The sequence below is a fragment of the Aegilops tauschii genome, chromosome 2 (assembly GCF_002575655.3).
Source record: "Aegilops tauschii subsp. strangulata cultivar AL8/78 chromosome 2, Aet v6.0, whole genome shotgun sequence".
Taxonomy (NCBI): domain Eukaryota; kingdom Viridiplantae; phylum Streptophyta; class Magnoliopsida; order Poales; family Poaceae; genus Aegilops; species Aegilops tauschii.
Window position 1 is genome coordinate 599,634,181 of NC_053036.3, and position 20,973 is coordinate 599,655,153.

At 40.5% G+C, this 20,973-nt stretch overlaps 1 protein-coding gene across 22 annotated transcripts; it reads right to left on the minus strand.

Moving 5' to 3' along the window:
• Positions 1–1,135: 1,135 nt before the first annotated feature.
• Positions 1,136–20,762, minus strand: LOC109775712 (uncharacterized). Of its 22 annotated transcripts, none has more exons than XM_073509159.1 (18): positions 20,230–20,762; positions 20,084–20,145; positions 19,495–19,638; positions 19,042–19,181; positions 17,805–17,926; positions 16,631–16,819; positions 5,368–5,571; positions 5,103–5,145; positions 4,648–4,788; positions 4,462–4,556; positions 4,322–4,391; positions 3,997–4,237; positions 3,775–3,880; positions 3,109–3,219; positions 2,438–2,485; positions 2,119–2,345; positions 1,923–2,011; positions 1,136–1,388 (listed from the first exon to the last, which is right to left on the minus strand). In XM_073509159.1, the coding sequence occupies exons 7-13, from the start codon at positions 5,396–5,398 to the stop codon at positions 3,791–3,793; spliced, it is 711 nt and encodes a 236-aa protein (XP_073365260.1). In that variant the 5' UTR covers positions 5,399–5,571; positions 16,631–16,819; positions 17,805–17,926; positions 19,042–19,181; positions 19,495–19,638; positions 20,084–20,145; positions 20,230–20,762; the 3' UTR covers positions 1,136–1,388; positions 1,923–2,011; positions 2,119–2,345; positions 2,438–2,485; positions 3,109–3,219; positions 3,775–3,790. The 22 variants fall into 22 exon arrangements, with proteins under 22 accessions (XP_073365260.1, XP_073365259.1, XP_073365262.1 ...); XM_073509158.1 differs by having other exon boundaries at positions 1,923–2,023; XM_073509161.1 differs by lacking the exon at positions 2,438–2,485 and adding exons at positions 1,739–1,877; positions 17,269–17,327 and having other exon boundaries at positions 1,957–2,345; positions 3,997–4,220; positions 20,230–20,695.
• Between the last annotated feature and the right edge of the window lie 211 nt (positions 20,763–20,973).

The following is a 20,973-nucleotide window of genomic DNA, read 5'->3' on the forward strand; positions in this document are numbered from 1 at the left end:
TCTTTCCCTGATGCAAGGATCAACTCTGATCTCATCAAACAAGCGGCCCTTGTGTTTGCGTCTTTCACATTCAAACATGTTGGTCGGCAATGTGATGTTGTGGCTCATGTTTTAGCCAAGTCTTGTAAAACTCTAGTGTGCTTTGTATTTCACATTTTGCTTTGTAGTGTATCCTTATTACTTAATCAACAAATGCAGACGTTCTAAAAAAACTGCTGTCGCAATTTCAGGAGATATATACCGAAAGTACCCTAGGGCTAATTCACCAAGGAGAGAGAGAGAGAGAATCAGAACACGATGAACAAACACCCCAAATCGCACCGCTGTTTATCATAACAATATGTGTACTCGCCTTGATAAAATAAGTAGATGTACGAATTAGCATGCTGATCACACGAGAAAATATGTACTCTAAAATAAGTAATCCGATAGACACTCACAGTAGGTAATTTAGGGCATCTCAGACGCCGACTCTTTGAATGGACACAATATTTGCTCAGACAGGTCTGAATTCGTCCGCGGACACGGATAATGCAGCAGACCATCACCTGTCCCCTAAACATTCGCCCCTATTTTTCCGCCGCTGCTATATTTGAGAGTTCTGCTGGTTCCAAGAGACATTTCCCTGATGGCCAGACCTCATTTCCAACATGAACAACACCAACACTGAGAGTATATAGGGTCCTGATACCGGTACTAATAAGAGGAAACAATAGAAGGATCAGACCTGGAAATCCTGACATCAACACGCTGACTACTCCCAAAAAACTACAGAACATCCAGCATAGAATTCATTCTTTTCCATACGTACTCTGCCTCCAGGTTTTACAGCAAGGCATCCAAAAGATAACCAAAGCATGCATGTTTTCTGACACCCGAGCCAACGAGGAGCTAGCACAACCAGATAATCCTTTGCTACAGATCACCAAAGGATGAGCTTCAAAAGCCAAACGCTAGCCAGACAATAACAAATCTACATCCAGCATGTCATTTCGGATGGTATTATCAAACGAGAGTAGTTTTAGCTGTAAACTAAATTAAAACTATGAAGTTCCCCATCAAACTATGTAGCTGAAGACTCCGTAATCCAGATTCCACAGTTAACACTGATCAAATTAGCCAATGAACAGCCAGAAGACCATAAGATGCATGACAAAGCATCTTAAAATTCAGGATGGGTGAAGCACGAACAAACAGGCATATGTTGCAATGTAACTTGAGTTGAAAGTGTACAATCAGCAGGAATTAATCATCAAATTAGCCTGATTGTTTTGCTAGTTGTCAATCAAATTAAAACTAGTAAGTTCCCCAGCAACCAAGCAGATGCAATTGAAGATTCCCTGATCCAGATCCCACTGAAGAAGCACCAATGTGAAGAACGTTCACTTCTGAAAATTCAAGTCCACAACCAACAAACCAGAATCATATTTAGTGAAGATGACACTAAATTGAAGACATGAGAAAGGTAGAGTATTCAAGGCAAACTGTTTGTTCAAGTTTCAAGTTCAGAACCTTCAATTCTGCATTATTTTAGTTCATAGCAACAATTCCTAACCTCTCTCGGCATATCGAGCCATCAACACTATCCAACTACAAAGTCAGGAGCCCACTACTGTTAAGTGTCAACACAGTAATAAATAAGAGAGCCAGCACGTGATCTTTCTTTATCACCAAATTTCAAAGTCTGCGCATGCCAAAAACTAATTTTTGTGGCATAAGATGAGGCTGAAGAACTCACCAGGAAAATTAACAAACCAAGTGCAATCATCGAGAATAGTATGTAGAATGGTAGTCCGACAAATCCAAGCATGAACCCAAAGCAATTCAAGTATATATGGAGATAATTAGAGCTCATGTACATGCAACCTTTACTTCTCCTGTAAGGTGATAAATTTGCAAGCTAAAGGCCAAAATTTGATTACCTACTGTACAAACTTTGAGTACGAAAGTAGGAACCTCGTTTGAGACCAAAGGATCTTCCACCATTTACTTCTAGCCTTTTGTATATTCACTGGGAGCAAAACTGAGATCAGATTCCATCAAATTGCATGCAAGTTAGCAGACACCATAAACCAAGTAATATGCTTCAGGAAAATCAAAAGATTCAGATGTACACACTAACTCCAAGTTGCACCAAAGAGGATGAAGCCACTGAATGCCAGTTCAAACTGAAAGCTGCCACAAAGACCAAATCATCAAGTAATATGCATCAAAATCACTAATCAGAAGTCAAAACCATCAGGGAAGCAGACACAGTCGAGCCTGATGGCTTCACCAAGTCCCTGCACCAACTGACGTTTTGCTATACTTTCCAACTCTACAATCTTGTACTAACACCTCCAACACTGCAAATGCACGAACAACCCAAATAAAAGGCATACTTCAAAAAATCTTCAGAAGAAGTGAGGCATAATTATGAAGTCTAGGTAGAGAGTACTAAGATTTTGAGGTTGTAGAAAACTCTTCCATCCAGAAGCCCTGAACTCTGCGGATCAATTTGAATACTCAGACTAACAACTCAGGAAACTGGTTTTCTAACCGACAAAATAGAAAAATACGAAATTAGATCTTCAAACAGATTTTCACGTAGCATGACATGCTCTTATCTTATATGCTCTCAAACTTGATAATATGGTAACTGTTCACTTAGGAGACTTGATTGCACAGTCTAATTTGCTAAAGTTCATATGCTTAGAAGAGAAAAACCGTATCACAAATGGATATAAAACCAAAGTATCAATGAGTGTGCCTCATCCTTCCCACCGGGAAGCTCTATTTATGAGCATCATATAGACTACTTCCAGTTGGCAGCAAGGCATGCTAATAGGCACACAAAAAGTTAACCTGTACATGATGTTTGTCTCTTATAACATCTATCTTTGCAAAAGAAAAAAAATGCAGAACAACCAAATGTCATCTATGGAATAAAAGCTTAGTATTGTTATCTAAAATAGCACATCATAAGTCACCTATCGTATCATCATTTTTTTTTTACTAAATCTTAGTTCCATGTCTACCATAATAAATCATCGATCCTCTCATCAAGATGCAGCTAAACCTGTGCATTTGCCATGGCTGAAAAGTACCATATGCATCCTAATAAGTCACCTGGAGATAATTTGCTTGCATGTATTCTAAAGGCCTATTGCTGGCCCTGCTCTTTAGCAGACACTGGAAGTAGCCGTGGCCACCATAAAAAAATTAACCATCTGATCTGTCCTGAAAAAACATGCCCAACCAAAATATAAAAAGAAGAAAGGTAAAACACAACATGAGCTAAATTTTATTTTTATTATCTCATTTTAAAGTGTAAAGCATGGATTGCACAATTGCACACAGAAATTAAGGAGACATATGTCCAGAGCAGGGTCTGTACAGACCTTCTGACCAGCACCACCGAGCATCAAATAGAGGCAGAAAGAAATCAATGGTATGTACAAAAATTCAGTTGCTAGTTTGCTACTATACCATGCTTCATCACACACGTACTACCACACATCAAGTGTCTGCGGTACAATTAAGAAGATAGAAGCTGGCAGATCAGGTGGAATGCATGGTGCAAATTTGAATTTTTGGAACAACCATTCTGATATATAGTTTACTTGCAATAAAAAGCCTTGCCTAAACAGTACTTCATAGATCATAATATGTCAATTTTGAGGTAAGGGGACCACATGGCAAGCACGATGTCATGGACCAAATTTGAGGAATAGTCTGCTCACACCATTTCAGTGAACAACCGACGAAGTAGAGTGATAATAAGTGGGTGCTTACTCGAGCATCCAGAGTTTCACCTAGTTTCCCTGGCAGCCATCAGTTCCCTTCTCCTTGGAGGCTGAAGGACCCCTTTGAAGGCAGTGCCGAAGACAACCATGGCATTCTGGCAAGGCCAACAACATTAACTTTTGGTTCATTAACAGTACCTTAAACTGATCTAACAGCAAACTTTTGGTCAAACAAATGAGAACCAATCCTAATTCCTGGTCTTGATTGCACCTGATGTGTCTCCAAGCTGCATTTGATGTATGCTACAGCGCTGGCCTGCTTCCTAGGTTCCTCACCCTGAACAAAGGGGAGTGCCTCGGAAATTGAATAAAAGCGCTGAAGATAGATCCATTGCGATATTGGTTTGGAAGAGGAGCCGTGGATACAGCTCATCGTTCCTATGTCCGGAATCGTTAAAGAATGCAGGATGACATATAAATCATCTCTTTGTGCCACTGATTGTTGGAAAGAACTTGAAAGAAAGAAAACAAACATGTTCAGCTGTTGTTGCTGAAACACCAAGATAGTATGCGAAGTAGGCTCAGTTGTGGCTTACTTCAGCTTTATTTCAAAGAATGTATACCAGCCATCTTCCTCGCTGGTCCCCAACATTACCGCATGCCACCCTTCGAGAAGACAGTAGATGGGTGATTCTTCAACTGAAGATGAAGAAATGAATGAAGAGCAGAAATTTACCTAAGGCATTGGACCCACACCATTCATGGATGGAGCCTCGAGGAACCCTCTTCTCCACTTCTCCTGAACGTCTGAACAACACATCAGACGCAAAACTGGGCATACAGAAAATAGTTAATTTAGCCAAGACAAATTAGAGAAGTACAAAAAACCATATCCAAGTGGATACTTTTATTTTCAGCTTACTTTGTTTGTCCCTTTAATTTTCTCTGATGCCTTGTTGCAGGGGCTGCACATAAGGATAGTTGCAAACACGGGACACTCCAAAATGGTATTACTGCACAGAAGTAACCGTAACCCCCCGCCACATACAGCGCGCGGCTGCAGCTGCAAGATCGAAATCCATATAAGATTATCTAACATTCTCAGTCAGCTTACTAACACATCGTATGGCAAAGATGAACCACAGCCAAAAAAGGTGATAATGGGTTCTAACAAATGTCTCAATACATCAAGAACAGCTCCAGGATTTGTAACCAAAGATCAACAAAAGAGCTTTAGGGCCCATATCAAATAGATTGATTATTGCAGCCAACATAGTCAAAATAGAGCAAGCAGCATCTAACTGCGCAAACATCATCTCTCAGTTCAGTAATAAAGCTACAAAACTGGCACATAGAATGAGTAAGGAATGAGCTTGCCAGGTTATGTGGCATGAGTGTGGTGAGATGAGATGATAATGACCTGCAGAGGAAAAAGGGATGCCCAAAAACAATTCAGTTCATTGGAGCTAAATTTCAGAAAAAGATGAAATACTTGAGTAAAAACCTAAGCACAAAATCTTCGCCTCAGCCTCCTTGGATTTTTGTCAAACACATAGCAAGCATAGATAAAACAGAATCCACAGAAATAAAGCTGAGAATCTGTGGGGATCAAATCAAAAGAGAGAGAGACAACTGTGGGTACCTGCGAGGCTGCAACAGGGCATACGTTCCATGTGAGCTTAACTCATCTTTAATCTCACAATTATAATTTGCATTTATTGGTGGTTTTCCAGAAACTGGGGATTATGCGGCTTAGCGGGGGCACCTATCGTCTCGGTGATAGGACCAAAGCTGAGAACTGCAGAAGCAAAATAGGACCACCTGCAAGGCCGTATAATTCCAACTTCTGGAGAACCACCAACAAATCCGAATCAGAATTGTCGAGGACTATAAATTAAACAGTGGAGAGGAGGAGATTAAATGGAAAGAGTAATGATCTCCAAACATAGATCACCGAGACGATAGGTGCCCCCGCTAAGCCGCATAACCCCCATGTGGAGAGGAGGAAATTAAACTAGAGAAAATAATGATCATCCAAACACAGATCATCAAGAAGATAAGTCACCCCTGCCCCTAACCATATAATCCCATATTTTAGGGAAACGACCAATAATAATAATAATCCAAATCAGAATCTTTGGAGACTAAATTACTGTACTGAGCAAGCGAAAAAGTTAAATCAAGAGGGGTCAAGAATTTGCGATCATCCGAAGATTCAGAGGGACCAAAAAACTTCAGTCAACAACAAAACATCATCCAATAAGATTTGTGAAAAAAAACTAATGAACTGTAATGATTGAAATTAGCAAGTCCAAACCTTCGCCCTTGGATTCATCTTTGCATAAGTACTATCCTACTGCTACTACTGCATCTAAATGAGCACAAACACATAATAAAAACGCGATCAGCTGCTCCAACAAGGCACACATACCACATAAATTTCCATCTGTTCTAATTAATCCAAATCATCCTCCCATTCTTAGGGAGGGCTATCAAAATCATCAAAGTCTACCAACTACGATCCATTTGTATCATCTCCATGCTCATATCCATATGGGGCACATAGAAGCTACTAAGCTTAGGTCAAAATATCACAAATCCAAGTGCTCAAGTTATCTCCAACCTAGGATCCAGCTAGTAATATCCAACATGATCCAATAGTCCACCAATACCACATTCATGCTAATTCAGGATGATCATGCTACACCCTAAAGTTCTCTGGTTTCAAGCTCATGTCAAAATATCACAAATCCAAGTGCCAAATCTCAAGTTTAACTCCGACCTAGAATTCAAGTAGATATATCATTGAACCTAACACAAAAAACATTTCTATTATTCCAATATCTTTGTTTTCTTCCTACTAATTAAATCCAAGATGATGTAATAATAGTCCATCGATTTTCACAAAGAACTGTGATTGAACCTAACCTAACACATAATACACACTACAGTTCTTTGTAGGATTTCCAAAATGGTGGATAAATAACTTCTAATTTTTGGATCTATTGTTTTCTTCCTACTAATTAAATCCAATATAACTTCGATTGATCATAATACACACTACAGTTCTCCAGTTTCAATCTCTAAAGGAGTGAATCTAGTATAAATCATAACTATGATCCAACCAAGCCCACTATCATGGTTATCTAAGTTCAGTATAAAGCAAGCTTCCACTGGATGAGTATAGATCCAAATATTAGAAGTTATTTATCCATCAGATTTTTTCAAGATCACAATCACCAAAGTAAATCCAAATTGTTCCAAGGTTATTAAAGATCTATTTATCCACCAATATTCATAAGTACTACCATCCTCCTACTACTGCATCTAAAGGAGCACAAACACATAATAAAGGCAAAATCAGCTGCTCCAACAAGGCTCGTACCACTGAAAATGTCATCTATTCAAATTAATTCAAATTATCCTCCCATGATGATCTTGTACTCGTAACATTCTTAGGGAGGGCTAGCAAAATCATCAAAGTCTACCAACTACGATCCATTTCTATCATCTCCACATGGGGCACATACAAGCTACTAAGCTTAGGTAAAAATATCACATATCCAAGTGCTCAAGTTATCTCCAACCTAGAATCCAACTAGTAATTTCCAAGATCATCTAATAGTCCACAAATACCAAGTTCTTCCTAATCATAAATCCAATACGTCTCAGGTTGATCATGCTACACCCTAAAGTACTCCAGTTCCAAGCTCATATCAAAATATCACAAATCCAAGTGTCCAATCTCAAGTTTAACTCCGACCTAGAATCCAAGATGATGTAATAGTCCATCGATATTCACAATCATGTTGATCATATTACACTCGTATAAATCCAATATATCTTCGATTCATTATACTACACCCTGAAGTTCTCTAGTTTCAATCTCTAAAGGTGCAGTACAAATCATAACTATGATCCAACAAAGCCCACTATCATCGTTATCTAAGTCCAGTATAAAGCAAGCTTCCACTAGATTACAATAGATCCAAAAATTAAGAGTTATTTATCCACCATTTTTTTCAAGATCACAATCACATAAGTAAATCCACATTGTTCCAAGGTTATTAAAAATCTATTTATTCACCAATATATTATCACTTCATAAGTGATACCCTCCTCCTCCTACTGCATCTAAAGGAGAACAAACACATAATAAAAGCAAGATCAGCTGCTCCAACAATGCTCATACCACCGAAATTGTCATCTAATTAATCCACATCATCCTCCCATGATCTTGTACTCATTTCTGGGGGAGGGCTAGCAAAATCATCAGTCTACCAACTACAAACTGTTTTGTATCATCTTCATGCTCATGTCCACATGGGGCACATACAAGCTACTAAGCTTAAGTCAAAATATCACATATCCAAGTGCTCAAGTTATTACCAACCTAGAATCCAACTAGTAATATCCAAGATGATCCAATAGTCCACCAATACCACATTCATGCTAATCATACTATGCCTACATAAATCCAATATATCTCAGGTTGATCATCCTACACCCTAAAGTTCTCGAGTTTCAAGCTCATGTGAAAACAAATCCAAGTGCCCAATCTCAAGTTTAACTCCGACCTAGAATCCAAGCAGATATATCATTGAACCAAACACATAAAACATTTCTATAACTCCAATATCTTTGTTTTCTTCCTACTATTTCATTCCAAGATGATGTAATAATCGATCAATTTTCACAATCATGCTAATCATATTACACTCATATAAATCCAATATATCTTCGATTGATCATACTACACCCTAGAGTTCTTCAGTTTCAATCTCTAAAGGTGTGAATCGAGTAGTAATCATAACTGTGATCCAACCATCTGCCCACCTTCCCTAATCGCCATCCCCTCGACACTTGGCTCCAAGTACAATGAATGACGGCAATGACAGTCCACTCCAAACAACCGTTTTCATCCCCTCCGTCATACCTCATGTGCAATCCGCTCACTGCCAGTCCGACCGGCATCCTTTGCCTAGCTTCGGGGTCCTATGTGCGATGCCTCAATCCGACATCTCGTGTTTCCCGGCTGACGCCGCCATAGCCACACAGGCAGTCGGCACCGCAATGGCTAACCCACGAGACACAGCCCGAGAGCACGACATTACCTACCACCAAGGCCAAGGACGCACGGTGGGAGAACGTGTGATGCCGGATCAAGTCAGTGGCCCGAAACCCGCAAACAAGGGAAGGACACCAAGCTGAATTGGCGGGAAATGAAGAATGCACGAGAGGTGTGGGAGAGGGTGAAAACCCTGTCAGCCGCATCGGGCTATGCATGAAACCATTGCGGCAATGTCGATCTTCAGGCGATCGAGTAAAAGCTTCTCATGTGCTTTCTCATCGCTCCTTTGCAACTACCTCAGCCTCCACTGGATTACTATAGATCCAAAACTTAGAAGTTATTTATCCACCAGATTTGTTTTCAAGATCACAATCATCTAAGTAAATACAAACAGTTCCAAGGTTATTAAAGAAGTATTTATCCACCAATATAATATCACGTCATAACTACTATCCTCCTACTACTACTACATCTAAAGGAGCACAAACACATAATAAAAGCAAGATCAACTGCTCCAACAAGGCTCATACCACTGAAATTGTCATCTATTCTAATTAATCCAAACCATCCTCCCATGATAATCTTGTACTCGTAACATTCTTGGGGAGGGCTAGCAAAATCATCAAAGTATACCAACTACAATCCGTTTGTATCATCTCCATGCTCATATCCATATGGGGCACATACAAGCTACTAAGCTTAGGTCAAAATATCACAAATCCAAGTGCTCAAGTTATCTCCAACCTAGAATCCAACTAGTAATATCGAAGATGTTACAATAGTCCACCGATACCACATTCATGCTAATCATACTACATCTATATACATCCAAAATATCTCAGGTTGACCAGGCTACATCATAACGTTCTCCAGTTTCAAGCTCATGTGAAAATATCACAAATCCAAGTGTCGAATCTCAAGTTTAACTCCGACCTAGAACCCAAGCATATCATTGAACAGCATTTCTATTACTCCAATATCTTTGTTTTCTTTCTACCATTTCAATCCAAGATGATGTAATAGTCCATCAATTTTCACAATCTTGTTGATCATATTATACTCATACAAATCCAATATATCTCCGATTGATCATACTACACCCTCAAATTGTCATCTATTCTAATTAATCCAAATCATCCTCCCATGATCTTGTACTCGTAACATTCTTGGGGAGGGCTAGCAAAATCATTAAAGTCTACCAACTACGATCCATTTGTATCATCTCCATGCACATATCCATATAGGGCACATAGAAGCTACTATGCTTAGGTCAAAATATCAAAAATCCAAGTGCTCAAGTTATCTCTAACCTAGAATCCAATTAGTAATATCCAAGATGATCCAATAGTCCACCAATACCGCATTCATGCTAATCATACTATACCTATATAAATTCAATATATCTCAGGTTGATCATGCTACACCCTAAAGTTCTCCAGTTTAAAGCTCATGTCAAAATAACACTAATCCAAGTGCCCAATCTCAAGTTTAACTCCAACCTAGAATCCAAGCAAATATATCATTGAACCAAACACATACAACATTTCCATAAAGTTCTCTTCCTACTATTTCATTCCAACATGATGTAATAGTCGATCAATTTTCACAATCATGATCATACTACACCCTAAAGTTCTCCGGTTTCAATCTCTAAAGGTGTGAATCTAGTAGTAATCGTAACTATGATCTAACCATCTGCCAACCTTCCCCAATCGCCATCCCCTCGACGCATGGCTCCAAGTACAATGAATGACGGCAATGACAGTCCACTCCAAACAACCGTTTTCATCCCTTCCACCATACCTCATGTGCAATCCGCTCACTGCCAGTCCGACCGGCATCCTTTGCCTAGCTTCGGGGTGCTATGTGCGATGCCTCAATTTGACATCTCGTGTTTCCCGGCTGGCGCCGCCATAGCCACACAGGCAGTCGGCACCGCAATGGCTAACCCACGAGACACAGCCCGAGAGCACGACGTTACCTACCGCCAAGGCCAAGGACGCACGGTGGGAGAACGTGTGATGCCAGATCAAGTCAGTGGCCCGGAACCCGCAAACAAGGGAAGGACACCAAGCCGAATTGGCGGGAAATGAAGAATGCACGAGAGGTGTGGGAGAGGGTGAAAACCCTGTCAGCCGCATCGGGCTTTGCCCCAAGCCATTACGGCAATGTCGATCTTCAAGCGATCGAGTAAAGCTTCTCATGTGCTTTCTCATCGCTCCTCTGCAACTACCTCAGCCTCCACTGGATTAATATAGATCCAAAACTTAGAAGTTATTTATCAACCAGATTTGTTTTCAAGATCATAATCATCTAAGTAAATCCAAACAGTTCCAAGGTTATTAAAGAAGTATTTATCCACCAATATAATATCATGTCATAATTACTATCCTCCTACTACTACATGTAAAGGAGCACAGACACATAATAAAAGCAAGATCATCTGCTCCAACAAGGCTCATACCACTGAAATTATCATATTTCTAATTAATCCAAACCATGCTCCCATGATGATCTGGTACTCGTAACATTCTTAGGGAGGGCTAGCGAAATCATCAAAGTATACCAACTACAATCCGTTTGTATCATCTCCATGCTCATATCCATATGGGGCACATACAAGCTACTAAAGCTTAGGTCAAAATATCACAAATCTAGGTGCTCATGTTATCTCGAACCTAAAATCCAACTAGTAATATCCAAGATCATCCAATAGTCCACCAATACCGCATTCATGCTAATCATACTTTACCTATATAAATCCAATACATCTAAGGTTGATCATGTTACACCCTAAAGTTCTCCAGATTCAAGCTCATGTCAAAATATCACAAATCCAAGTGCCCAACCTCAAGTTTAACTCCGACCTAGAATCCAAGCAGATATATCATTGAACCTAACACAAACAACATTTCTATTACTCCAATATCTTTGTTTTCTTCCATCAATTTTCACAATCATGCTGATCATATTATATTCATATAATCCAATATATCTCTAATCCAATATATCTCCGATTGATCATACTACACCTTGAAGTTCTCTAGTTTCAATCTGTAAAGGTGTGCATCTAGTACAAATCATAACTATGATCCAACAATGCCCACTATCATGGTTATCTAAGTCCAGTGTAAAGAAAGCTTCCACTGGATGACTATAGATCCAAAAAGTAGAAGTTATTCATCCACCAGATTTTTTTTCAAGATCACAACCATCTAAGTAAATCCAAACTGTTCCAATGGTTATTAAAGATCTATTTATCCATCAATATAATATCACTTCATAAGTCCTACCCTCCTCCTCCTACTGCATCTAAAGGAGCACAAACACATAATAAAAGCTCATACCACTGAAATTGTCATCTATTCTAATTAATCCAAATCATCCTCCCATGATGATCTTGTACTGGTAACATTCTTGGGGAGGGCTAGCAAAATCATCAAAGTCTACCAACTACGATCCATTTGTATCATCTCCATGCTCATATCCATATGGGGCACATACAAGCTACTAAGCTTAGGTCAAAATTTCACAAATCAAAGTGCTCAAGTTATCTTTAACCTAGAATCCAACTAGTAATATCCAAGATGATCCAATAGTCCACCAATACCGCATTCATGCTAATCATACTGTACCTATATAAATTCAATATATCTCAGGTTGATCATGCTAAAGTCTCCAGTTTCAAGCTATTGTGAAAATATCACAATTCCAAGTGCCCAATCTCAAGTTTAACTCCGACCTAGAATCCAAGCAGATGTATCATTGAACCTAACACAAGCAACATTTCTATTACCCCAATATCTTTGTTTTCTTCCTACTAATTCAGTCCAAGATGATGTAATAGTCCATCAATTTTCACAATCATGCTGATCATATTACACATTTAAATCCAATATATCTCCAATTAACTATGGACAGGGGTAAGTGGAAGCTTGCTATCCCTGTGCCAGAGCCATGAGTTGGTCGCGAGATCTTATGGGTTTCACCTCTAGCCTACCCTAACTTGTTTGGGACTAAAGGCTTTGTTGTTGTATATCTTCGATTGATCATACTAGACCCTAAAGTTCTCCAGTTTTTTCAATCTCTAAAGGTGTGCATCTAATACAAATCATAACTATGATACAACCAAGCTCACTATCATGGTTATCTAAGTCCAGTATAACGCAAGCTTTCACTGGATTGCTATAGATTCCAAAATTAGAAGTACTTATCCAGGAGATTTTTTTTCCAAGATCATAATCATCTAAATAAATCCAAACCGTACCAAGGTTATGAAAGATCCACCATCAATATAATATCACTTCATAAGTACTACCCTTCTCCTACTATTGCATCTAACAGAGCACAAACACATAATAAAAGCAAGATCAGCTGCTCCAACAAGGCTCATACCACTAAAATTGTCATCTATTCTAATTAATCCAAATCATCCTCCCATGATCTTGTACTCGTAACAATCTTGGGAGGGCTAGCAAAATCATCAAAGTCTACCAACTACGATCTGTTTGTATCATCTCCATGCTCATATCCATATGGGGCACATACAAGCTACTAAGCTTAGGTTAAAATATCACAAATCCAAGTGCTCTAAGTTATCTCCAACCTAGAATCCAACTAGTAATATAGAAGACCATCCAATAGTCCACCAATACCGCATTCATGCTAATCATACTATACCTATATAAATCCAATACATCTCAGGTTGATAATGTTGCTCCCTAAAGTTCTCCAGTTTCAAGCTCATGTCAAAATATCACAAATCCAAGTGCCGATTCTCAAGTTTAACTCCGACCTAGAATCCAAGCCGATATATCATTTAACCTAACACAAACAATATTTCTATTACTCCAATCTTCTTGACTTTGACTCTTTTTCTGATTTAGGACCGGCACACGAGTGCTCTACTTTGTGTTGGCCCTCGACGCTGTGACTCCCACGGCCTCTAAAGCTTGCCAGGCTTCGCCTTCCCTCCGCTACCACATTCACCAGTTTCTTTGACTCTCTTACCTTGTCTACCGACTCTTTGTGGCATCATCGTCTTAGTCAGATGTGTGGCTCTCGTCTCTCATCCTTAGAACGATGTGGTCTTCTAGGATCTGTCTCTCGCAATGTAACTTTAGACAGTCAAGTTTGTCGGCTGGGTAAACACGTTCAGTTACCATATCCTCATAGCAAGACTGTGTCTCAGCGTCCTTTCAATCCTGTTCACTCTGATGTTTGGGTCCCAGCTCCCTTTGCCTCGAAAGGAGGCCATCGCCACCATATCATCTTTACAATTATTTCTCTCAACACAAGTCGGTATATTTTATGCCTTCTTGTATTGAGGTCTTATCTATCTATAAGAAGTTTGCCGCCTTGGTTCATACCCAGTTTTCCACTACTATTCGTGTCTTCCGTGCAGATTGTGCTTGTGTGTATCTCTCCCATTTGTTGCGCGGATTCCTTGTTGAGCAAAGCACTTGCTCAGTTCTCTTGTCCTGGTGCTCATTCTTTGAATGGGGTTGTTGGGCACAAGCATCGTCACCTTCGTGAGGCGGCTAGCGCGTTGATGATCGTAGCCACCTATCTCATCAACATTCATCCTTCCTCAACTCTACAGGGTGACATTCCTCTCGAGCGTCTTTCTGAGCATTCTCCTAACTACTCAACACACTTCATTTGTTCGGTTGTGTTTGCTACGTTCTTCACGCACCAAACTGTTTGATTAATCTGTTGAATGTGTCTTCTTAGGTTACAGTGATGAGCACAAGGGCCATCGGTGTTGGGATCTTGTTAGTCGTCGGATGCGCATATCTTGAGATGTAACTTTCGATTGAGTCTCGTCCTTTCTATCCACGTCCATCCTCTCCTTCGGCCTCCCCCATTAAGGATATTTCTTCCCTCAATTTTCTTGATACACTTATCACTCATTTATTGCCCTCGCCCACCTATCCCAGCTTATCCTCCTGTACTACTGTTATAGACCCCACACGTCGCCACATGCGGCTTCCCCACCTCGCTCATCCATGAGGTTTCCCCGATGATTCCCCCTTGTCATCTTCTTCACTACACTTGTGGTCCACGTGTTGTGGATCCTTCTAATGAGCCATCTCCCTCGACTACTATGGCCTTTCCTGTTGGCAATGCACCGCTTAAAGCTCAGCCTACTTATGGCTTCCGAGCTCGCTCGCTTCTGCCTATTGACCGCTATGGTTATTGGTTATTCTGCCACCGCTGTTCTCGAGACGACTTCTTATTATGACGCATTTGTTCATCATGAATAGCGGTATGCAGTTGTAGAGGAGATTGTTGCTCTTGCACGCATAGGCATGTGGGATATCATTTCTCTTCCTCCCTGTTGCATGAGGTCTACATATAGCCACCACCGGGGTATTCTCTTCCTGATGGCATGGTTTCTCGACTTCATCGCTCTTTTATGGCCTTAAGGAAACCCCTCGTGCCTAGTTTGAGCATTTTATCTCAGTGGTGATTGCGACTAGTTTTTGGCGAGTGCTCATGATCCTATACTTCTTGTCCACCTTTCAACTCATGCTCAAACTCTTCTTTATGTCGATCATCACTGTGATGACTCCAAGTACATTGCCTTTGTGAAGGCTCATCATAGTGGGTTTCTTATGTCTGATCTTGGTCCTCTTCGCTACTTCCTAGGGATTGAGGTTTCTTCTACCTCTGATGGCTTCTTTATCAAGCTCATCATCACTTGTGGCTTTCCCACCTCGTTCATTACCTGAGACTACCTCACATGGCTCGTCCCCTGAGGCTTCCCCAGTGAGTCCGCGTGTTGTGGATTCTTCTGATGAGCCATCTCCCTCGACCGTCTTGCTCTGCCGCATTGTCGGCGCGGCTAGGATGGTGGCAAACTCACTGGTGTCAATGCCTTTCGCGCAACATCACTAGAGGCTTCATCCTCTCAAGTTGCATGAACGGCCGCAGGGGGGGCATTGCCACCATGGTTGCTAGCATTCCCTCTCTCAGATCATTAAGAGTATGGTAGTGAAACTAAGAGAAATACCAGAAAGGAGACAATTACTAGTGTATTAGGGAATGAGGCCCAAATATAACTGTTGAGATGCCCACTACCAAAATGGTTGGGTGTATTCTTCTCCAAAGTGGGCCACACTTTCGATGCAAACAAGACCGCGTGGGATATAATCATACTCTATCAAGCTCAAATAATGCATTATCTACTACCAGACATGATGGGCACATCGATCCATGTAGTGATTTTCATGACAGTTATCATCTGGATACTCAATACAACAGCAGTTGCTCGAGCCTGCCACCAAACATGCTCGCCGAATATGTGGCCAATGTACAGGGATGGACAAATTAAGTGTTTTAGCAAGCATGTGGTGGCAGTAGTGTGGATGCTCCACATAGTTGTAGCTTGCCGGGTTTGACCACACGCCAAAGATGCAACTAGCCTTCAGCCTACATCGGTTTACAATAGTACGCCTCCTCTTACTACATATGGAAAATTGCAGTATTGAGTTGATTTCTCTTGCCCAAGCAATTGAAGTTTGTATTGAAAGTATACTTCTCTGGCCCCACACAAATAGTTCAGTTTCTTTTAGGACTAATAAAGAAAATAGCTTCAAAGTTTACCACGCTCATAATAATCATGCAGCTATTTGGTGAGCAGATATGTAGAAGTATGACTACTCGAAATTGGTGTGGTCCGTGTGCAAAATCCTAAAGGCCATGCTACATCTACTTCAAATTAGTTTTACTTAATTAATACACTATAAATTTTTTAGAAATAATTAGCACACTGCAATGTAGTTTAAACACAATAATACGAGGGGGTGCACTGAAGCCAGGAAAAACTAACAAATTGATGTTTGAAGATAGAAGACCCAGTTGCCTTGATTTCATCTGGACCAGAGGAAGGTTAGCTGTAGTACCATGCATTTTCCTCCACACAAACAATTGCCTACTCAAAGTGGTTCCCTGGATGTCCATTAGGTTGAATGCTGGATGGGATACACAATCTACTTCTGTGAGTTCGGTAAAAAAATTCCTGCATAACAGCCAACACCAGTTATATTGCAAAAATACTGAATTTGCATTTCCTCTTAACAAAGATCTCAACCGTAAAAGAACTTTCCTCAGGTTAGGAGGAATATTATCTGAAGTACTATGTAAGTGACACTGTATTGGTAATTAACTTAATATGGATCATGCGTTATTTTGATATTCAAGCAATAGTCCACTTTATTTCTGTATTCTCTTGCATAACTGTGATTATGAAACTAATATGATACCTTATTTTCTTCTGACATTTTTTGCATGTTTACGTACTGCTTTGTTTATATCTCTTCTCGAATTTATATATAGTACCAACTTTAGAAATATAATGTGGGTGCATAACAATAATTATTTAGATCAATGAAGCCAGTAAAGTGTGTAAGTTTATCAAATATACTTATTCTAGAAACATTCATATCTGCTTGCCATCAGAATATTTACCTCTATGTTCGTGCTACAATCTGATTTAACTTTTTGCAGGTTAAGTCAAACTTAGCGCCCTGCAACAAAATCAGATTTTTTTTTAAATATTGCTACCATGGCAACTTTAGTTTAATTCAAAAATAAAGATATAACTACTGTTGATCGTTGTGTTTCTTCTTCGCAACTTTACCCTTCTTAGTTTACTCACAACAGAACTATATATGAACTTAATATTTTCTCAGTTACTCGGGCATCGCATTGCAGTCTTAAGTTTGAGATTTTTTTTGAAGTGAAAATCAGTAGGGAAGGCCACTACTGAGCCAATTTCAGATTTTAATGGATACTGTACAGATGGTATGGTGAAAGTTCCAGACAATTCAAGTTAGCCAATTTGATATTCACTCTTTGTGCTCTGATTAACGAGATGAGACAAAGTTAAGTCTATACGGCACATGACATTACTAAGTTTTCTTAATATCTAAGACAAATATGTTGATCACTTTGTAGTTAATTGATAATTTTAATTGATGTATAAAAGAAAAATAAGTGCTCACATTATACTTGATTGTCGAGACATAATCTTGATTGTAGCTCATCTTCAAGTCTTAGTACTCAATCTTACACCAGTTTCCTTTGTTGTTGTTCCCCTTGCAGATTTCCTATGGTGGTCAAAATCCTGCATGGAGCCACCATTTTTTCAGTTCACGAACCTGCACTTCTGGATTACATATATAACAAAGGAAATATGCAGCTGATCTAATTATCTATACTTCCATTTCTTATAACAGTTTGCCACAACCCTTTTCTAAGACAAAAACGTGATATTCTTCTTTTTCCTCGCAACGTTGAGCAATAATAACCACCATAAGAGTATGCTAAAAAGGCATATTCCCTTGATGATAATTCAAGAGTTAATGTTTCTTTTCTTAAATGACGAGAAAGAACAGAAAACCAAATTTAGGATGTCTCTGTTTTTGTTGGCTTCTATAAAGAGACTATAGTGCATATGAACAACATGATTACACGCCTTCTACTATGCAGTCACCTATACTTATGGTTCTCTTTCCCTCAAAGGTTATTTCTACTGTTACGAGACCATAGTGCATATGAAACTACTTCCTCCATCCCATAATATAAGATGTTATTACATCCAATATGCTCACATATTGGATGTAATAACATCTTATATTATGGGACGGAGGGAGTATTTATCAAGCTTCAGTCATCCCATAGGCTTTGAGGTAAGTTTATAACATTATTTGTTTGTTCTCAGGCATATAATCCTAGTTTTTGGAGAAACACACATAAACCAAACCAGAACCGTCTTATGCTAGATTGTGTTGTGCAAATGACGGGAGCTATATCGAGGGGGATTATCTAGATGGGATTATAGTTCACTTAGAAATCTGAGATTATTTGCCTCTAGAAATGAACATCAGCCCTCAGAACATCAGCACCGTGCATTTCTTTCCACAAAATTAGAACTCAATATTTTTAGGATCATATAGAAGAACGGTGGAGCTTCTTAAGCGGAGAGCTAAGCAATCAAGCAGTAGTATATCTGGTAGATAGGAAGATGAGTTGTTGCTTTGGTAGTGGAAAAAATAACTGACAGAAACCCTGACTTTGTTAATCAGGCAACCATGTTAAGTAAACAAAAACCCTCTTTTATCTGGTAGGCAGGAAGATAGGTTGTTGAATAGTACTGCAAGAGAACTGGGAAATAATGCAAAAAACAACCTGATAATATTGTACTATGTAATTTACAGAAGCGGTCAAGCATTTCCATACCTGATGTTTTCATGAACCTTTTATACCATATTGTATTCAGGAGTGTAGCTTTCAGACCAAACACCTTATAAGCACAGTTCCAGATGAGAAAAATTGTGTCGTAATTCAGGTGCACTGATTTTTAATATTGGAGCTGAGACCTGTCATGAGCAGAGTTAAGGCATAATCTATTCCATTAAAAAAATAACATATTTCCTGTTTTGCTCAGTACAATTTCATTATCACAGCTGAGGCCTATCTTGAACAGAGTTAAGGCATAATCTATTCCATTAATCAAATGACCTTTTTCCTATTCTGCTCAATACAATTTCATGACCACAGCTGCATATACTAGCAATTTTTATCAACACAAAATTTCTGGAGATTAGAGCAATTATGCAAGAAGAAAAGGAATGGAAATATTAATGATTTGAAAAATAAACAAAGCAGGATCAAAAGAGACGTCACACTTACATAGAGATTGCTTCTGCAGCTAATATCTTCTGTCACAATCATCATAGCACCAGAATGCACTTGATCATAGTGTACTCCATGTGAACTTGAGATCCTCGATAGTTGATACAAATGTTCAAAGATTGCCCCTTTTGATCCATGCGGCTGCACATAACAAGTGGAATTTAGAAGGAAATCGCTGGAACGCATAGCCATAGGCAGGCAGGGAATGGCTGACTGAACATTTGACTTGTCCGGTCATCCAGCGCATTGCATGCTACTGAGCTGTGCAGTTTACCCAGTAAATTAACCAACCACGCACAATTGAGCAACAATCGGTAGAAGACAGCTGCTGCATAAACCAGGAACCACACAGTTGCTGCATTGCCATCAGTTACCAAATGGTGGAGCAGAGTAGAGCTAGCAGCAAACAGTCTGGATTCTGAAATTCTCTAGCCACTTCACTGTATCCATGGCTGCTGATCTTGCTAACCGTTCCTACCATATGAATTCGCTGGTCCTAACAACGCAATGTAATGCATGGGTTGTTCATGGCAGCATGTACGGTTGTTTCTGATTCCTGAGAGAGGATGTGTGGTTGGTTCCGTACCTTTCTTGCGGACGCAGTGGTTGTGGTCGCGGGAGCATGTCGTCGCAGGGCTCCTCCCACCGCTGCCAGCATCCAGGGATACTCAGATCAGAAACAAATGGCAATACAATCCATGGATTCCTAACAGAGGGTTGAAGGGCACGCACAGTCGTAGTTGAGGGTCGCGCACGAGCGGCTGCGGAGACGTGGCCGCGGAGGGGAGGAGGATCTGCGGCCTCGGGGCGCCGTAAGGGAGGGGGGCTCCGTGCCGTCGTGCGCCCAGCCGTCCACGGCGCCGTCGTCCTGGGCCTGGTGCGAGGGGACGGACGACGCCGTCCTGCTCCATCCCCGCGAGCTGAGGCGAGCAAGAACTGGGCGAGGCGGCGGAGATGCTCCATCCCCGCGGCGTCTAGGGTTTCGCATGGACAACTTGGACTCTCTCCTAGGTGGACCGGCCGGCGGCCTGGATGGATTGGAAGTTGAACCTTACATCCATTGATCCCCTGCTCCGCTCTGAATCGTACACGAACCCGTGCGTGAGTGCTCCTGGAGACGAGGCGGGGATGAGGGGGCGACGGCGGCGGCGGATTGGTTTTTCAGTTCCCTGCCCGTGTTCTTGGAGACGGCGGCGGCGGATTGGAAGACGGACGACTGCCCTGCGTGGGCTACTGGGCTGGGCTTCTTTTTTCTCTTTCGTCTTGAAGAACAAATTTGGAAGGTGAGGCCACGCACCAACGGTCAGAAAAGGAGGCGGGGACGTCCGGAAAACCCTATTTGACGCGTTTTGCGTCAAACAGTCGATCAATCGCACACACGAACGCGAGCGAGCGAGCTATTGGGCCGGCCCATCGGTATTTGGTATCACGTTCCGGTTTTAGGATCTTCTAGAGTGTTCCCGACGGTTCTTCTTT